General features: G+C 43.2%; 1 protein-coding gene across 1 annotated transcript in view; it reads left to right on the top strand.

Annotated features, from left to right (window-relative positions):
- The first annotated feature begins 4135 nt into the window (after window positions 1–4135).
- TLK1 (tousled like kinase 1) overlaps window positions 4136–18742 on the top strand; it is a 72008-nt gene continuing 57401 nt past the window's right edge. The window contains exon 1 of the mRNA XM_072874003.1: window positions 4136–4678. Within this exon, the coding sequence (XP_072730104.1) occupies window positions 4534–4678 (145 nt within the window). The 5' untranslated portion in view covers window positions 4136–4533. The remainder of the gene's footprint in view (window positions 4679–18742) is intronic.

Below are 18742 nucleotides of genomic sequence, written 5' to 3'. Positions count from 1 at the left end.
TAACCAAAAGCATCCGAAGTAAAGACAGTAATGATCTCTGATTCCTGACATTTTCCTGATCTCTAGCTGATAGAGACTGATTTAAGTTTGGAAGCATATAGTATAATACTTTTCTAGGCATGTTGTCATTTATCATAATTCTGGAAACTCTTGACTTTCATTCCTAGAAGTACAAGCCTGCTAAATCAAGTTCCTTTGCTACCTTTACTTCTTCTGATTTTCCCATTAATTTGAGGCCTTCCTTCTAATTACTGACATAATTTAAAAATGGTCTTATTTAGAACCTATATGTAAACATACATTATTCATATAATCAGTTTCCTGACCTGATCAGTCACTACTACTAGGTATTGATTGCAGTATCTGCTGCTTGCATGAAACCTAAGCCAGCAAATATCAAATTGATTTTGGCGGGAAAAAGAGAGATAAGACATACCCAGTTATTAAGAACATGTATTATTTGATGTTAATAGAGTACATATTTTTCATGAGGACACCAAAATATATTTGGTGCCTGCGAGCAGTGAAGGTGAAGGTCTCAGAATAGGGAAGAAACTATAATCTCTCTGTAATCTGTCCCACAATCATAGCATATTCTTCCTCAAGAACATCTGGAATAAACTCTGGATTTTACCACATGTAATGTTTGAAATGATGCCTCTTTGTTCTGTGAAGGATGTATGCAAAAGTTTTGAAATTTACATTTGACCCGAGTGCACAGTTATCTTTATAGATGCAATGCAGATGTCTTCAGAAACTGGCTCCTGCTGTAATCTTCCTTATTTTCACTATGCAGCCCATCAATTCTTTTCTTTAAGCCCTTTCCTTTGCTATCTGCTAGTTAACTTCTCTTCCCTTTCTAAAGATTTAGGGCTAGATTGTGAACTTATTGTGATAGAAGTTTCTTCCAGTGGCACAGCTGAAAGCTCTCACAACTTTAATGTTTTTCAGGATTTTTGTTGCTTGGCTTTTTTATCTTTGGAGTAATGAAATTTCATGATGCTTTTCTGTTCTTCAGGTGTCCTTGAATCGAGGGTTACTACTGTGATAAACCTTGCTAACTTCCATTTGACACATTCTCATGAGAAAAATAGCACATAGGCATTTCACTCTTCTCCATTCTGATCTGAATTTTGAGGTCCTCTTCTGTAGCAGTTAGCAAAACTAAATGAGCTTTCTTGGGCTTCACCTGGAGTCAAGCTTTCCCTTGTAGGTAGGTATGTGGCACCTTCTTCATTATTATCCAGTGCAATCCCGCTGAAAGGGGATTTCTCCATATCTACTACTTCAAATTGTGCCCGATGTTGATGATACGCAGTGTTTACACAGGAAACCTCGACAGCAGACTATTCTGCCCCTGAAAACTAGAAGGCAAAGATATAATTTTTTTTTTTTTAAAGAATAAGTAATAGTTATTCAGTACTATTTGAGTTGGATTTAGTTTTTAACATTTTGGGTGGGTGACACTGGGCTGACTGCTCACCACTGTGAGAGGTTATCCATCTGGCCACTGGACCATAAAGTTTTATTGCAAAACAAAGGCAGGGCATTCAAGAGAAAGCATTACGTGCACTTATGATGCTATGTAATAACGGAAGTCTTTTAGAATATGTTTGGAAATTTCTAAAAGGTATTAATGAAGATGATGTTCTCTCCTGCCGTGATACTATTAAACTGGTAACACTGAAGCAACGTGGCTTTACAAATAAAGGGCTACCTTAAAATCAGTGTCAGCTCTAAGACATTAAGAAAGTAGGTTTTCTATGAACTACAGAGGGGAAACATACCAGCTCCATGTATTTTTAAGGTTATAAAGATTGTTTCATCTGGACATGATCTATATAATTCACACTCTGCTTTCAATCTACATCGGCAGCTCACAAAACCAAGAGATATAACTCTGCTGTATTACCAAAAGTGGGCCCCAACCTGTTATTTTGCAGCAGGTACCCATTTCTGCCAAGCAGCAGGCACTGTGTTTAATGAGTGCTCTGGTGGGGAATCCTGCAGTACGTGCCCACTCACTCCTGGTCCCTCAGTGAGGTGCCCTCTGATACATGACCAGATATTGCAAGAATCTGATTATTTTTCATAGTGTTAATTTATGACAGTTTAAAAGACATCTCAGCAGTTGTATAATATTTAAACTGCATGTCTGATAGAAGAATTAATGAATGGAATCTTCCTCTTCATATCCTGTTCCCCTAGTCAAAGCGACTGATGCTTTATTTAAACAAAGAGTCCCAACCATATCAGTAGAATGACTTGTAGGCAACAGTTTGTAAGCAAAAGTGGCAGAAAGAATGCTTGTTTATGTATGTTTTTGTAAGGGTAGCAGGGGTTTGTATTAAGTGGATGCAAATGAGTATAAACAGAGAGACTGAATTTCTTTAACTTATTGCTTCTTACTTGGCAGATTTTAAAACCAGCATGCTGCAGCAGGATATACTCATTAGGAAATGAGGTGCATGTTCACTTACACTATCGTATGGATTGTGGGGTTATGAGTATGTTTTCTTTTTAACTTTCCAATAAGTTTCTATGCCAGCTACTAAATATTAATATTGCAGTCAGAGTGAACTAGCACGGTTTTACTTCATGCCTAAGTACTAGCAATTTCCTGGTGTAATTTGCTTAGGTAAAGCCTGAGAAGTCTTCTCTAAGATCAAGTCCTTAAAAGCAAGTAAGTTTTGGTTGAAGTATCAGATCACTTCTCTCTGCCAAAAAAATGTATAGATGTTACTAAATAGATGTCCTGGAACAGACTTATTTAGCAAGTAAAACATACTAATTTTTACTTCAAGTTAATACTGAATTGCTAAGAAACTTGCAGCTATGCTGTATACTTGTGGGAGGTGAAGATTTTAGATAATTTGACAGATGTCACTTTAAAAGGAAGAGACAGAATTGGTAGTATCTGTATTGTGCACAGAGCTGCAACCCAACATTAGTAATCTATTCATGCCATTCTCAAATAGAGGGGAGAGCAGGTCAGTAGAGGGCCAAGATGTCTCCACACAGCGACCGCAAACTGAGCGCTATGCCTGGCTGATGAATATAGTTCTTTATATATGCAGAATGCAATATATCTGCAAACCATGATTTTTCTTAAGTAATCAAAGTCATTGTCATACCTAAGTTGCAGTCATAAATTAAAAAGCTTTGTTCCAGAACTTACTTTGCCACGTTATTGCACATTCTTAGTGAAGACTGTTAGTTTTAAGGAAGGAAAAACTGAAAATTGGCTTTAAATTCTGCTATGTCTGCACTCTGGTCTAATTCAAGGTGGAGAGGTTGTTTTGAAAGATGCACGGGTCAGTGTTGGTGCCCAGCTGGGAGCCTCAGCCTGTGGTGCGAGGCAGGTGAGAGGTGGTGGGGCCTGGCACATGGCTCCTGCTCGGGTTTCAGCTCCTCTGCTGGGAGCTGCTGCTTTGCAGCGAGGCAGGTTACGGCTGACGAGCAACACCTTCTCCCTCAGGACAACAGCTTCTCTCGGGTCCCCTCGAGTCTCTACCGCCCCACCGTCCTGTTCGGGAAAAGAAAAACACTTAAAATGCGGCAGACCCCTGTCAGCGCCGGGAGGAAAAGCTGCAAAAACAACGTTCACCTAGACCGTGCCGGGAAGTGCCCCGTTCAGCCCCGCTGTTACTGCCCGTACTTACCGCAGCAGCAGGGTGGGCTCGCCCCGCGCGGTCCCGTGCCGGGCGGCGCGGCCCCGGCCCCGGCCCTCGCAGCGGCGCGTACGGGCTCCGCTCCCGCGGCGGCCGCCGCGCCTTCCCCCGCGCCCCGCCACCATGGCCGTGGTGGCGAGGCGCGGGGGCTCCGGCGCGGGCGGACCGGGCCGCCGCGGAGACCTGGACGGAGGGAAGCGCCGCGGCCTCGGGGGAGCCACCTCCGGTCCCGCCGCGGCGGCCGGCGGAGCGCTGCCCGCGGCGCGGAAGGTGCGCGCTGTGGCGGGGAGGGAGGTCGCCGCCGCGGGACGGGCGTGCCTGGGGACGGGGCGGGGGGGGGGGGGTCAGCCGGCGGGCGGCCGCGGGCCGGCCACGCGCAGGGGCCGGGCGGCGTGCTCAGGCCGCGCCGCGCCGGGGCCGCGGGGCAGGTGCGTGCGCGGGGGGCGCCGCTCCCCGCCCGCCCCCCCTGGGCGGCTACGGCGCGGCTGGGCTCGGCTGGGCGCCGGCGGAGCGCGGCGCTCGCTCGGCTCGCGATCGTGTTTGCGCATGACCCCTCCCCGCCTGCGCCCTCCCCTCCCCTCCCCGGCGGCAGCGGCGGCGGCGGCGGCGGGGAAGGTTAGCCTCAGACACAGGCGGCTGCTCGGCGGCGGCGACGCAGTGCAGAGGTGCGGGCAGGTTGCGCTGGCCCCGCGCCCCGTCTCTCCCGCGCCCCGCCTGCCTCCGGAGCCCGCTCCCCGCCGGCGGCCTCCCCGCGCCGGTGTCGGGCCGGCCCCCCGGCCATGAGCGCGGCGCTGGGTGTCCCCCCGCCGCGCCGCCTCCCCCGCCGCCCCCGGCGGCTGCCGGGCTCCAGGAAAGTAGCTTGATGAGTGTCCAAAGTAGCAGTGGAAGTTTGGAGGGGCCGCCATCTTGGTCCCGGCTCTCCACGTCCCCACCGAGCCTGCAGGGCTGCTCCGCGGCGGCGGCCTCCCAGCTCCACGGCGCGCCGCCCGGCAAGCCGCCCAAGGAAGGTAACCAGCGCGCCGCGGGGCTGCGCGGGGGGCCCGGCCCTCGGGGAGGGGCCGCCGGCAGCCGTCGCCGGAGGCCGGTCCCGGGCTGGCGGGGAGCGGCGGCGGGAGAGGCTGGTGCCCCCGGCGGCGGCGGCGCGGGGTCACCGCTGGGCCCGGTCGCGGCGAGGGGAGCCTCGGGTGCTGGGCGAGCGGGGCCCCGTCGCCCCCGCCCGCGCCTCCCGCCGCCGCTCGTCAGCGCGGCGGCGCCTCGTTGTTCCCCCCCTGCCGCCGGGCCGCGGAGGGGGATCGGCCGCGCTCCCTCGGCTCCCGGGCCGTCCGCCCGCCGCCGCTCGCGTCTCCTCCCGCGGCGGCTCTCCTCGGGCGGCCGCTCGCCGCGTCCTCCCCGAAATCGGTTCCCCTCTGCCAGCGGCAAAGTAAAAGTGCTGCGCCGGAGGATGCGGCCGTTGTTGCTGGATGGAGGGAGTCGGGCACTTTTGGCATCATGGAGGTGGGGAGGAGAGAGGGGCCGACACCGGAGGGTTCGTCCCCGTGGGGAAGGCGCCCTCGGGGGCGGCCGGTTTTACGGCCAGAAGTGACAGGGCGCTTTACGGCCACCACGGAATGACTGCAACTTTCTCCTGTCCTCCATCACGCCTTAGATGATAATATTTTTCTCCTCCCTCCCCTGCTCCTCCCCTCTTGTGTTACACCGACAGCGACAGCAGGGTGTTGTGGGTGTTTGCAGGGAATATCTGTATGAAGGTTATGAGCAAACAAGTCCCTTCGTTATTCCCTTTCGGGTATTGTCTGGTTTTCCTCCTTGCGTTGAAATGTATTGCCACAAGATGTAGCAGTTATACAGCTAGTGAATTGCTCGGTGCTTTTAGCTAAAATAACTACTTGCTGAACGCCGGTTAGTGGCGAAGGAGAACTTTTATACACGGATACTTGCATACCGAGCAGTTGTATAATTTTACTTGATTTGCCCCAGTTTAATGAATACCATGTAGCATTTCTTGTAGCGCCTGCAAAACGTCATCGCCCAAGCAGGAAACTTGCTAACTTAAAATAGAAATAATAGTGAAAATGGGGAGTCTGAGTCTTTGTTTTTCAGGTCTTCCTGTAGCTGCTTGCTTGCTTGCTAGCTTGCTTTTTTTTTTTTTGGTTGATAAGCGATGTAAGGATTTGGTAACAGGGGTTTGACATCCTGAAAACGTATAACGCAGTCTGTGTTTCTCCATTTTCCACGCCAGTAGTTGTCAGACTTGTATCACTCTGTGTCACTTTTGCACACGCTCCTGCAGGTAGATCGACATGAAATGCTCTAGAAAATACCTGGAAAGGAATTATGGTATATGTTAAAGACGCAGAGTAAAGTGGCAGGCATTTTGTGCTCGTCTTCTCTGGGAAACTGAAGCTCTTAGAAAAACAACCACCACCAGCCAAATATGTAGTTTAAGTTTATCGAGAGTAGGTTTCTTCAGTGTTGCAACACTTGTTATGAATATGCGTGCATGTAATATTCATGTAGAGTGTATACGTGAGGTATTTTTGGATGCATTTCAGATAGCCAGCATGCAAGCCCGAAATGATTATTGCAGCACAACTTATATATGTATTTATTTTAAAGAAAAGTGGTGTTCCTTGACTACTTCTATTTAGACAAGGAAGAACGTTTTTGTGAAATTAGTTTTTAACGTGATGATGATGATGCTTTTTACTTTTTTCTTTCTTATGACTCATGCTGTTGGATTTTTCTGGATACTGTAATTTACATCCTCTAATACAGATTCAGGGGTTACAGAGTAATCAAAACCCTGTTGTTTGCTTGGTACTATAATGTACTGTGTTTGCACAGTGTTCCTGGGTCGTGATAATTGTGCATCCTCACTAGGTAGTTCTGTTTGAAAATCAGCATAAGCTGCCAGCCATGCTTGGGTTTATATTTTGTGTTCGTGCTCGTGGGGTGTTATCAGCACACCTTAATTTATGTGTGTACATTCTACAATGAAGTATCTTGCCTGAAAGCAGTAGGCCCTGAAATATAAACATGTCAGTATGTTCATAGACATTGGCTTATATATGTGAAAGAATTATGTCAGATCAAACTAAGAAGCATGCAATATTTGCAGTGCAGTGTATTTACAGGAATTAGTGCTCTCGTCGATTCTGAACTTGTGATACCTTGTGGTGTTAACAGAGGTTATGAGCTTTGGAACAGTGCATGAGGCTGCTGGCCCATACCGGATCAGAGCTGCATTGCTGCTAATGCCTGTGCCGGTTTTGAGTGGGTAATATTTCCAGATACGGTGCATTCGGTGCTTGGGCTGAGCTTGTGGCCCGGCCTGGCCTTCTCATTTGTGGATTCAAATCCCTTTGGTTAGCTTCTGTGACAGTTATACCCATGTTGCCTTTGGATGCGCAGGCCTTCATTGAGTGCCCCACGTGTGCTGTGGTTTATCTGACCTTACCTGTGATTCACTGTGAAAGTTTGGCGTGAGCCCACATCTCTCCTATGGGCTTTTAAAGGTTCTGATTTATTAGGAACAGAAACCCCCAGCACCCTGATTTAGGAAGTCCTAAAAATATTCTCTGAAGCTCTAATATGGAGAAAGCAAAAATAAAAGCTCTGGCATGTATAACTATAGCACAAAGTTATTTAAAAAAAAATGCAATGCCTTGCCAGTATCAAAAGGGTCTACTTGGGAAATGCAGGTGAAATTAAAGAAAATCATTAATCTTTTTTGAAATGCACTACAACATTGCAGCAACATTTTTCGTTGGATGTTATCTTCTATATCTTGACTTACAGGGGCATCATGGCTTAGCTGTATAGATTTGAATTTATGTTTTAGGGTTTTAAAATTAAAGGACTGGGGTGGGCTTGAATACAATTGCATCTGTACACTTTTATTGTACCAGAACTGTTTCTTGTTTGCATTTCCGTATAGCTTGTAAATGTCTGTAGTTCTGTCAATTGTTTTATATGCCAATAACTTATGTGTGGGATATGTGGTTACTTATTCAAGAGCCCTGCAGTAGATGCTATCAGGAATTTCGGAGGACTGTTATGCAGTATTATTTTACATACAGTATGTGATTGTGTGGCTAAATCTTGTGCCACAGCTCATGTAATTGCAGTTGTACAACTTCATGTTTGAAGTTTTTTGACTTTTGTCTACTTTATGCGTGTGACTAAAAAGACCAAGGCACATAGCTGGAAAGTGCTTGTTTTGTAAATGGGGGATGTTCACACCATTGCTGACAAGGCACAGAGACGGAAGAGATTTTGGCAGATACATGTGAGTGTCTTGGAATAGCTTCTCTTGAGGTTGGGGGCAGTGCCACAGTGTCTGGTAGTCAAACATGATGCTTTGCAAGTTATTTTTTGTGTGTGCTGTCAGCTTTGAACACATTACTAAAATTAAAACAGAATGCCTAATACAACTTTGAATTACCACGACAGGAAGGTGAATTTCAGTTTTCGAATTTGAGCCCAAGTTAACCTATGATGACAAAATGGTAAATAAACTCATGACATATATTTGATACTCTCTGAAGAACTAATGTTGTAGGTGTAGCAAAGTTTGTTGGTGACTTTTTAATTTGATACGTGTATGCTGTTTGTATTTATTGTTACCTAAAATGTGATGGTACTTGTCCATCTGAGCGTAAAGGTACAGTTTATTTCCTCCTTAAGTTTCCAGTCTAGAAAATGTTTCTAGATGCCAGGTTGTGTCACACATGCTATATACAGTATTTTAGTCCATGAACATGAAAGCTACCTGATCTTATTAAAACTTGCAGGGTTGCTTTGTTCTGTTGTTTGCTTGTAGTGTAAAAATTTAGCTGCTTTATTTGCTTAACCAGTAAGTTTGTTTTTTATCATTCAACTGTAGATTGAGAATTTTATGCATTTGGCCAGTTTATGTGGGAGCAGAGAAGAATGGGAACAATTCATGTTTAAAGATGATGGTATATTTTTACTTTGGATGAGCACAGCAATCATAAAAGGTTATTTAGGCTGCCTGTAGCATGAACAGGTGTTGTGTAAGACTTTATGTTGTTCCACTGATATGCGCAGATTCCAGCTTGTGATACTATTGCTGGTGTTGTTGCAGATGTGTTTCTCATAGTGAGCTGATGCTTATGCTAAATTCTTATGAGATTTTTATAGCATGCCCAAATGAGAAATTGGAAAATATGACCTTTTTTTTTTTAATACGGGCCCTTGTTTGAATCTGGCTTTCTAAAAGGCTAGTGCTGCAGAGAATAGAACAAATTAGTACTTGGGTGATTGTTTTGTTTTAATTCTGTTTTAACTTGCCTAGAATGAAATTTCCCATTAATCTATTCAATTTTAAATGGAGAGAGAATCAATATCTTTAAGGACAAGCTATATTTATTTATTATTATCTCCATTCAAATAAAAAGCTTGTTATTTCTCTCATTATTTTTTTTCTATACGTTTTTTACTTGTTTGCTTTTTCTTTCAGCAAGTAAATTTTTTTCTTCAGCAAGCTGAAGTAAACTTGCTTATTAGTAATAACTCTGGTCTGCAATTAGTCTTGACATTCCTTTGGATTTTCTTAGAGCCTGGTAATCCTAAATGATTGCAAAATCATTGGGACTGACTGTTGGGACTTCTGGGAAAGGCTACTGTATATGCGTGCATCGCGGTCAAAGTTAGGTCTAAAGAATTTTGCTACCTGAAGAACGGAGATTATGGAAATAATCTTAAATAGGCTTAAATAATCCTTTATGCTTTCTGTGTTCTTGATATAAGGTGTTGTTTTGAAGTAGTACTTGCTCCCAATCCAAATTACTCCCATACTGAATTTCTTGCCCCCGTGCTGAGTTTTTTTACACAAGAAAATGTTTAAGGTAGTAAATTGTGTTTATGCAGTAGAGTATTTCCTGAACTGTAGCTCCCCTAAAACATAAAAGCACACAAGGCGGGGGGAAGAAAAGGTTTGTCTTTATGAACCTCTTTCTGTTTGGCTTGGGGTATTTAAACTGTAAAAGAGGAAAAGGGAAATTTGGTTTGCCAAATTGCTTTGAGTGGAGGTGAAGGTGGGTAGAGGAAGAAGAGTAGTCAGGGTTTCTGTTGAGAATGCCGGTGTTCCAGTTGTGATTGCTGGAGAGCAGTTAAACAGAAGCTGGCCACCATAATATAACCCAGTTTCTCAGGTGGGCTTGCAAGTGGAAAACTTCTAATGGTTGCTGAAGATAACAAGGGACGAGTACTGCACTTTATGTTCAGTACTTAAGGATCGAGTTCGGTAGCAGTAGAGAAGGGTTAGTGAGCCATCAGAAGGTATTTTGGATCCTACATTTCCCTTCATCTTGACTCCATCCTTATTGAGATGCTCTGTTTGGGATAGAAACTAAGGGTCTGCTTCCTCGCAGGCACCTTCTCTCTGGAGGTCTTACTCCTTTCTTGCGTTCCTGAGCAGTGCGCCGGGATATGTCAGGAGAAAAATCCTGGCAACCAGCCTTTCCTTGGAGAGGATGCGGTAGGTGGCGGGAACATGAATGCTTGTAAGCTTTAATCGACCTCAGTCAAACTTAGCCCCAGAAGAGGGGAGCAGAAGGGCTTAAGTGAGGTTGGATGTGCTGAAGATTGACGGGGGAAGGCTGGGGCTGTGCAAGCCTTCGGGGGTGGGTCTGTGCTGGAGGGATTGACTGAAATCACAGTGATTATATTACTAATTTTAATCATGACTTAAATCAGCGAGCAGGAAATCCTGATTAAATAATTGTTTTTAATTTTATTTTGCATTTGTGCTTAATTATTTTTCCTAAAGAAAAGTTGATTCTAATTGGTCTAATTTGATCATGCCTCTTGCTACGCAGGAGGGTATGCATCTATATGCATTTATTTCAGTAGTTATGCAGCTTAGATTCTTAATGTTTAAGAAACATAATTCCCCATGCTTTAGATGGCTTTTAGCTAACTTTATTAGCTAAATAAAATGAATCCTAATTGTGCTAGATACATAAGAAGAAACAAATATATCCAAATGTGTTTTGCATTTAAACCAGATTAAGTAGAATTGTCTGTAGTGCGTGAAATGAGTCAGTTATTTCTGGTCACCATGCCTTGCGAGATTCGGAGTTAACAGATCAAATCCAGTCACTGTTCCTTCTTGTTCATCATTTGGAAAAGAAAGGCAGGCTTTCCTGCTTTCTGAGTTGTCAGTTGCTCTTTAGCAGTTCGAGTGAACCAACTGTTGAAGTGGTTGAACAAACGAAAATGGCAGAAGCGGTTGCTGGCAAAAGCCGGTCAAGTGCTTCAGAGCTCCGATTCGGCTCTACAGTGGCTTCCAGCAATGTGATGGTTTGGCTGCCAGCAGAGCATTAAAGTTTATATCATTTGAATGTATTTTTCCCTTGTATGAATTTAATAGATCATAAACTTTAAACCTCACCATAGATTCTTATCACTCCAAGTTTAGCTTAAATGTTTAACGCTGGAGCATATTTTTAAAATTGGCAAGTAAGAAAAATTATCCACCCTGTAATCAAAAGGCCTTTTTAGCGTTAGCTGGAGAGGCTCTGAGGCCGAAAAATGTCCTCCAAGGATTTAGGGGGAAGGCTAGGGGTTGTTGGATGATTACACAAGTGTGATGGGAATCTGGTCGCTTTGGAATGGGAAACTTAATTTACTGGAGCTTTTACGTAAAACCGAACGTTACGGAGAAGGTCCGTATTCCCTGGGACCGCCTCCGCTTGCTGAGAGGTGGCAGCAGGAGCATTAGGCAACGTATCTTGCCTCATCATATCTGCACAGTTTTAAGTGGCTGGAAACTTAAAGGCCATGGCGCTTTCTTTGTAACGTCCTTAAGAGCAAAGCACTCTGCACTTCACATTTTAAGAGATGAGGGTGGTGGTAAGAAACTCCAGACTGCCTTTTGCAGGAAATGAAGCCTGACCATAATTACTTGGAGATTGGCAAGTACTGGATTCTCTTTCTTTGGACTTCTAATACAGCTATACCTATAAGAGAAAAGGAAGAAAAATATATTTTTTGAGGAATAACAGGAAATCTTGATGCTTTTAGAAAAATCCATTGTATGATGTCACATACACCCAACCTTTTAGATATTTAATTTTATGACTGTACCTTGAGCTCAAAGCATATAGATGCTTCAAGCACTGTGTCCTGCAGCTGTAGCTTCTGGTGGACTGCGAATTTCAATTTTTTTAGTAAGTAATAGAACCTCTGAACTATATACGTAAGGGCAACAAATTGGAAGGTAATGTTACATACACAAATAAATATTTAAGTTGCTTTTCATAACCCCTGTAAATCTGAAAGAATATAATTTAGATCCTGGTCTTCACTCGGTGGGTCTCTGATGCCCTTGGGATCATGCAGCTTTAACTGCAGAGGTGTTTCCCATTTCTCTTCTCAAGCACTGAACTCTTGGACCTCTTGATTCTATGGAGACAAACTCAGATCATGCTACAAGTAGGATTTCTAATACTTCTTTCTTTCACTCCTGTGACTTAGGCTAATCAGGCCTGTACACTGCATAGCTGTATTTGTTAAGTATTGTTTTTTCTAGTTAATGCTGCGTTCTCATAGGTTCCACAGTTTTGTCCTAAATTTTGCAGCTGTACTTCAGCCAATGCCCTTTTTTTTTTTTTTTTTTGTGCCCTAATACCCTCTTTCTAGCTATTTTGGTCTTCAGGGAGGTTGCAGTCTCTGCTATTTCTTAGCTTATTCCTAGTAAAAGTGATGAGAGTAGTGTCCTTTAATAAGCTGATATTTTAATTATAAAGCAATTGAAAATAAAATCCACACATTGTTAACAATATTGTCTTTCACCAGCCAGGTGAGAACTTACACTGTGGTGAGAAGAGTGGTGGTGGTCTAGGCGGTGTGATTATCTTCATAAAGTAATTTTTTTTGTTTTAGTTGTGGTAGTGGTAGTTATAGATTACTAAGAGTAGGTTTATCAGGGTTTTTTATTTGGTTTTTGTTTCTTTTTTAAGGCAGTTATTCCTTGAGCTGGCAGTTGTTTGGGAGTCGTTGCTGTGTCTTTGATACATATTTTAGTAACTTTTTTATTATTAGTGTTGCATTTTAGTTTCAGTAGTTTTATTCACAGTACTGAACTATGGTAAAAGGCTATCTTGCAAGTTTTCTACAAGCTTTAACTTTGAATGAATAAAGTGAAGTAATTCTTGTTATAGTACCTTTGTATTTAGTGTTATGAAGAGCCATTGTGAGGAGTGGGATTTTCATATTTTAAAGTTACTATAGGATACAAATAAAAGTAATTCCTGAAGATGCAGGTTTAGAATTTTAAAATGAGATACAAAAAGCACTTTTTGCTGTGCATGTTGTTGCTTCAGTATGTGATTGCTTTTTGTGAAGTTCATTGCCTATTTAATTTACCTCTACTTATATAATCAGATTGCATATTACCTCTTTCCAATTAAATTGTATTATTAAATGATTGTGATACTAATAACGCCTAAGAGTGGTAACACCAGTATTCAAACTATGAAAGGCAAATAGCATGGTCTTTGCTTCCTTGTTAGATGGTATTTGTATTCTGCATCCATAGAATTATTTTTTTTTTCCAGTCCCTTGCTTGATACATGCTGTCACATCCAGAACATCCAAGTGGTTAGTATTAAGGAAGAGGCAATTTTATATATCATGCATGTACACACTTTTATATATCCACAAAATGTGTGTGTGGAGTCTTGATGAGCTGTTTAGTCATTAGGAATACTAATGTTGTTAGGATCCCCCATCCCCCATAGCAGTCTCATAAACAAGCTAAGCTTGCAGAAAAACTTTACCTGCTTTTTAGTAAAAATGTTCTCAATTTCTGTTGTCTCTTATTACATACTTCTTAAAAACTTGTTTCATTTTTTCAAATATGTAATTTTGTTAAATCTGCTGATGAGTATTGCAGATGATACAAAATTTGCCTGCTAGATTAATTGTGCTAGTTTTGCCATATCTTGAGTTTTAGCTTTTTATATTGCAGTTTGCTTTTAAACAGAAGAATAGAAACATGTAGAGTTCACAAAAAAGCAGAGTCTGGTTGTGCATTATATTATATATTAATGTTATATTTCTTGTATTTTTTCTCCCTAATTGTTATACTTGCAACATATATCATAATTTGGGAATGAAATATTGAAGCTCTGACAACAAAATAATTTCCAGTAAATGACCTTAATAGTTATATTCCCCCCCCCAGTGTCGTGTGATTGAAAGTTGACCTGATTTGTTCTCCTGGCTAAATCGCAACGTGCTGTTCTCTCTGAGCCTTTCACTTGTTTTTCTCCTGTGGAGAAGTGCAAACAACAGGCACCAGTCTCTGCCAACGTCTGACACCACCTTCCTGCTGTTTTCCTTAAATCTCTCTTTTTCTTCAAGTTTGTTCATACAAAAAAAAAAGAGAGAGAGAACCTGCTTTTTGTACTTTTTTTGTTGTTCTTGTGGCTTTGAAATCCCATCTTTCTAAGGGAAGCGAGTGAAGAGGCAGCAGTACTGTCAGAAGTTGCAGAATTTGGCAGTGTGCCACCATTCCTATGGCTCTCTGGGTGGGGTGTGTGCTCTCTCCTAGGCCAGGTCCCTGGGCCTGCCTCCTCCCACCGCCTGTTTCCCTTCCTGGCCAGTGCTGGGCCACAAGGGTGACCTCCAGTCTTGTCCTGCTCCTCTGCTTCCCCCGTGCTTCTCTAAACTGTCATTTTCCTCCTCCAATTGCCGTCCCCTTGCTCAGCTTTCATTTGTGCATGCTGTTGATTTTGCTGGAGGGAGGGTAGTCTTTGGTAAAGGGAGCAGGTTGATGCCGTAGGAGCAGGAACCTTCTGGACATTCAAGCACTGACTGCCTGCGCTCAGCTGGAGGTGCACTGGGTGACACAGTTTTGCAAGGAGGTAGCCGGGAGTCTCTCCTCCTGTGTCCTGTGGCACATCACCACGGGGGAGCTCTCCCGCTGTAGAGCTGGCAGCAATGGCGAGTGCTTTGTGCAGTTAGGAGTTCGCAGCCGCGGGTGCCTGCGTCTAGAAAGACTGGAGAGGAAAGTTGGTTTATCTTGGCTGTCAAAATTCTGCCTCACCACCAGTTACCACTTGAGAAAAGGTGAAATCTAGTTTTAAGATTGTTGTGGATAGAGGCCCAAGTGAGGGATTTTTGGGAAATAATAGATTTTGGTAGTATTTTTTCAGTCTTTAATAATGGAAATTCCTCATTTTTTTAGGTTTAAGTCAAGACGGGTCATTACAGTTGCTTTTTGTTACATCCACTGAGTCATTGAATCTTGGGGTTGTATGAATGATCCAGAGATACTGAGCGGAAGAGTTTATTCCTGGGAAAATAAGACATTTTGAGTACAAGTTCTCTCATTTGGTAAATAATCATGTGAGCATGTAGTACTCACAGAACAATATTTTGTTATGTGAAAGCAGTAAATGAAAATAGTGAATTAGTGATTCGGGTAGCTACCAAAACAGGTAGCGTGACTAGCTGTTAGGGATGTAAAAGGGTTTCATTAGAGACTAAACTGATTTTTTTTCTAACCCAGAACCTGCATGGTGTACTCAGTCATTTGTGTTTGCATTTGCCACCTTACATTTAGAAGTTTTCCTGTGCGTAGACTTTACCACGTGTGCATATCAACTGTGGCAGTGCGGTATCGGCAACAGCTGCGGCTGCCACCTCTGGGGACGCGTGGTGCACGTCGGCCCTGCCGGCGGCGGTGGCACCCACTGGGCACGGGCAGGGCGAGGAGGACGGCCTCCAACTCGACCTTTGTTTTCTCCCTGGGAACTGCTGTTGGTGAAACTTTCTCCTTCCTGGTGTGTTTTTATTCAGTTGCTTTTACTAGTTCTTAAATTTCACTTGTCTTTTTGTCACTGAGATAGCCCGCTAAAGCAGCGGGCTGGGGGAGGGAGTGTGGTGCGTGTGGCAGGTACCCCCGTGCATCTGGAGACTCATCAGGGCTTTAGCCTTGTCTGACTGTACAGACACTGTTCTCATGTGGACTGTCTGCCTTTTCTTAGCAGATGGAGGTAAGCCTGGCTCGGTTCTGGATCCCCTCTAAGTCTATCATAGATTTGTTGATTGATTTATTCACTTTTAAAAAATCTCCCATGCGGTTAGCTTGGTGTTTAGTTACCCCTGAAGTCAGGAGTGTGGAAGTACTCGTGTTAAATGCACACCAGGTGGAACGCATCCCAGTTTGTCAACTGTTGGTAAAGTGTGCTGCTACCTCCTGGTAGCACTGGCTGTTCTGTCTCTGTCAAATCGGCTGTAGGAAGTAGGCTCCGGGAAGCCTGCTTCAGCCATCCAAGGAATTTCATGGTCCTTCCCTGCCTCTGGTGTGAGCTATTTTAAGGAGAAGTCCTGCTTTATCTCCTGTCAGTTGGGGAAGAGAACTTGCATCACACTTGTTTTTGCTTAAATTATGGCCATGGTTGTCCACAGAAGCCTGTGTAGCGTCCTTATCTAAGCGTCTTTAAGAAGAAATGTAGTTAGTTTTGTAGGGCAACAAGTACTATGCAGCTGAGTGTTCAGGTACTTCTACATGGTGGATGATGTTAATTGCACATAAGTATTTTTACTGGTGTCTTGAAATATGTTTTGAATATATACCTGAAAATATTTATTTTTTTCGATTTGCAGTATCAAAGACTTGTAACTTTGCCCTTTCCTAATTTCTGGTTGCCCTCAGAGCTTTAACTGCATTTGTGTTACGAAATTTTATTCATGTGATCACAGACTTTGTTCCATCAAGTCTGTTCTTCCCTCAGCCTGCAAGATGGGCAGGTCTCAGGAGGGGACTGTATTGAAAGGAATGAGAATTCCTTCTTTCTTCTAAAACTTGAATGAAAGTGATAGTATAGCAGAAAAGAAAGCTGGTTTAAAATTAGGCGATGAGCGCTGGATAGGAGAAACAGCTGTAATGCAGATTTCTTTAATGATAATGCTGAGCAACACTGAAACAGAATTTTTGACTGATGATTACATAGGATGTTTCTTTGTCTGTGAACTGTGTGGGTGCTGAATTTTTTAAAATGTTCAGTACACAAAGTTAAAACCGAATTTAATGTATACTGTTGGTATCAACAGGATTTGTAGCTGTGCTGTAAGAAGGACGAGAACAAAGTTTAAAATGTTTTTTTCCCCTTAGCCTTAAACTTTGTTTTTCACTGATTCATGTGTGATTTCATACAAGTCTCATTTTTTCCCTATCTGTAGAATGGGAGCAATGCTGCAAGGTCCTAGGAAAATGTAGGTGTAGTCATTAACATGTCAGCTTTGTGTGTGTGTAATTTATCTATTTAGAGCTATATTCTGAGAGGCTCCTCCCTACAAGGGACTTTGAGGAAATTAGTTTCTTCCCCTATTCAGTGAAGCTTGGATTGTCTCATCAGTTCAGAGGCTGCTGGTTGAGTTGTAAATTTAAAAAAAAACCCAAAATAAAACCCACGCAAACCTAAGGAACAGTATCTAGTTGCCTGATTCTTTGAGCACCACCTAGCCTCTCTCTAGACAGGGTGCCTACAAGAGAAAAGTAGTGAGCCATCTTGCAGGTAGCATGGCCCTGCTCAGCACAGAGGGCAGGGTCCCCGTTGCATGAGCTGCCTGGTGGTGTGGTGGTTTCTCACAAAGCCTGTGATTCTGCTGTCTAAATCTCTTAATATAAATTTTTTTGTTTCAATTTTTAGTATTTTCTATGCTGTGTGTGCCATACAGGTATTTTGAAAGGAGGAAATCGACAGTGTTATTTGAGGTTAATACCTTTTTTTCTTAAAATGGTGTAGTTCAAAAGCCACAATAGTTCATGAGTCTTGTGGTTACAGTTAGAGGTATATTTACTGTCCCAGTTGAATCTTAGAGGCATAATAAGTTTTTTTGTGTGTGTTTGATGTTAAACTGTGGCCTCTTTTATATAAGTATGTGGGGGTTAAAATTCTAGTCAATCACAATGTTATGAATGAAATAGATTCATATATTTGGAAAGACTTTGGATTTTTTGTTTAATTTCTTATTTGTAGCATGTTCCTCGCCATGTAATGGCGAGAACAATATAGGTTAAGAGTTATGTACTGTGATCGGCAGTTCATTATGTCCTGTGTGCTCCAAGGAGCAGAGCACTTGTCTTGGCCTTGAGGGTCAATGGGTTCTCTGTGCTGGGAGATTTTGAAGACCATCAGGGCAGAAATGGCACTAGGAGCTACAGTAGTAAGGAGATTAGGAAATTCAGGGAATTAACAACTTAAACACACTCCTGTTGACACAAATACAGCTTTCAAATACCAAATGACTGGTATTATAACTCAGAAAAATAAGATAAATTTATTCTATGAAATTGGGTGTTTTTGGACTGCCTTTCTACCCTATAGGTAACTTCCAGACAAATTTATTTGGGGAAGAGGTGCACAATTTATATTTGTTCCTTCGTGGTTTACTTTTTCTGAGGAGGGAGGGTGAGAACCAAAAACCCTGTGGGAAGAGGCATTGCTCGCTCTCTTCCTGCTCGGTAGGTGACCTCTGCTTTTAACTTCCTTTTCACTCCTTCCTTAGGTAGCAGAAACTACTGTTTATTTTTGATATGTGCAAAAGGCCTGTGCCATTTTAAATTCTAGCAGAACAGCCATTTCGTGGACTCTAGCATTTAGAGCTCCCGGTTTGTTTCCTTATAACTGAATGCAGCAAATGAAATTTGCTGTACTTTCTGGTATTTCTGTAGGCAGATGTTTCTTCTTCAGGACTGCTCCAGGCTTTAGTCCTTTTCAGCATGGAAATAGATAGAGGAGTGGAAAGTAGTGAGCTTTTGTTCAGAGTGTGATGCACTTTTTGAGAGTATCACAAAACTGGTGTTATCTTGCGACCTGTTAGTCTGCATTGCCAACAAGTGACCCATGAACCTGCAGTGTGCTTCTCCCTGCTTGCTGCCTCTTCCCTAAGGGGACAGGGAGTGTCTGGTTTTGCAGCAAATGAAGCTGAAATGGGCAAATTCTGCTTCTCTCTTTCTGTTTGGACACCTTTTACAGAGCTGTCTGGAAGGAACAGTAATTGCTGCAGATTCCTCTACATAAGACGTGAAA

This window comes from Ciconia boyciana, chromosome 10 (assembly GCF_034638445.1).
Source record: "Ciconia boyciana chromosome 10, ASM3463844v1, whole genome shotgun sequence".
In the NCBI taxonomy this organism is placed as follows: Eukaryota; Metazoa; Chordata; class Aves; order Ciconiiformes; family Ciconiidae; genus Ciconia; species Ciconia boyciana.
Note: the sequence above shows the minus strand (reverse complement) of the source record. Positions and strands in the feature narration are given on the sequence as shown.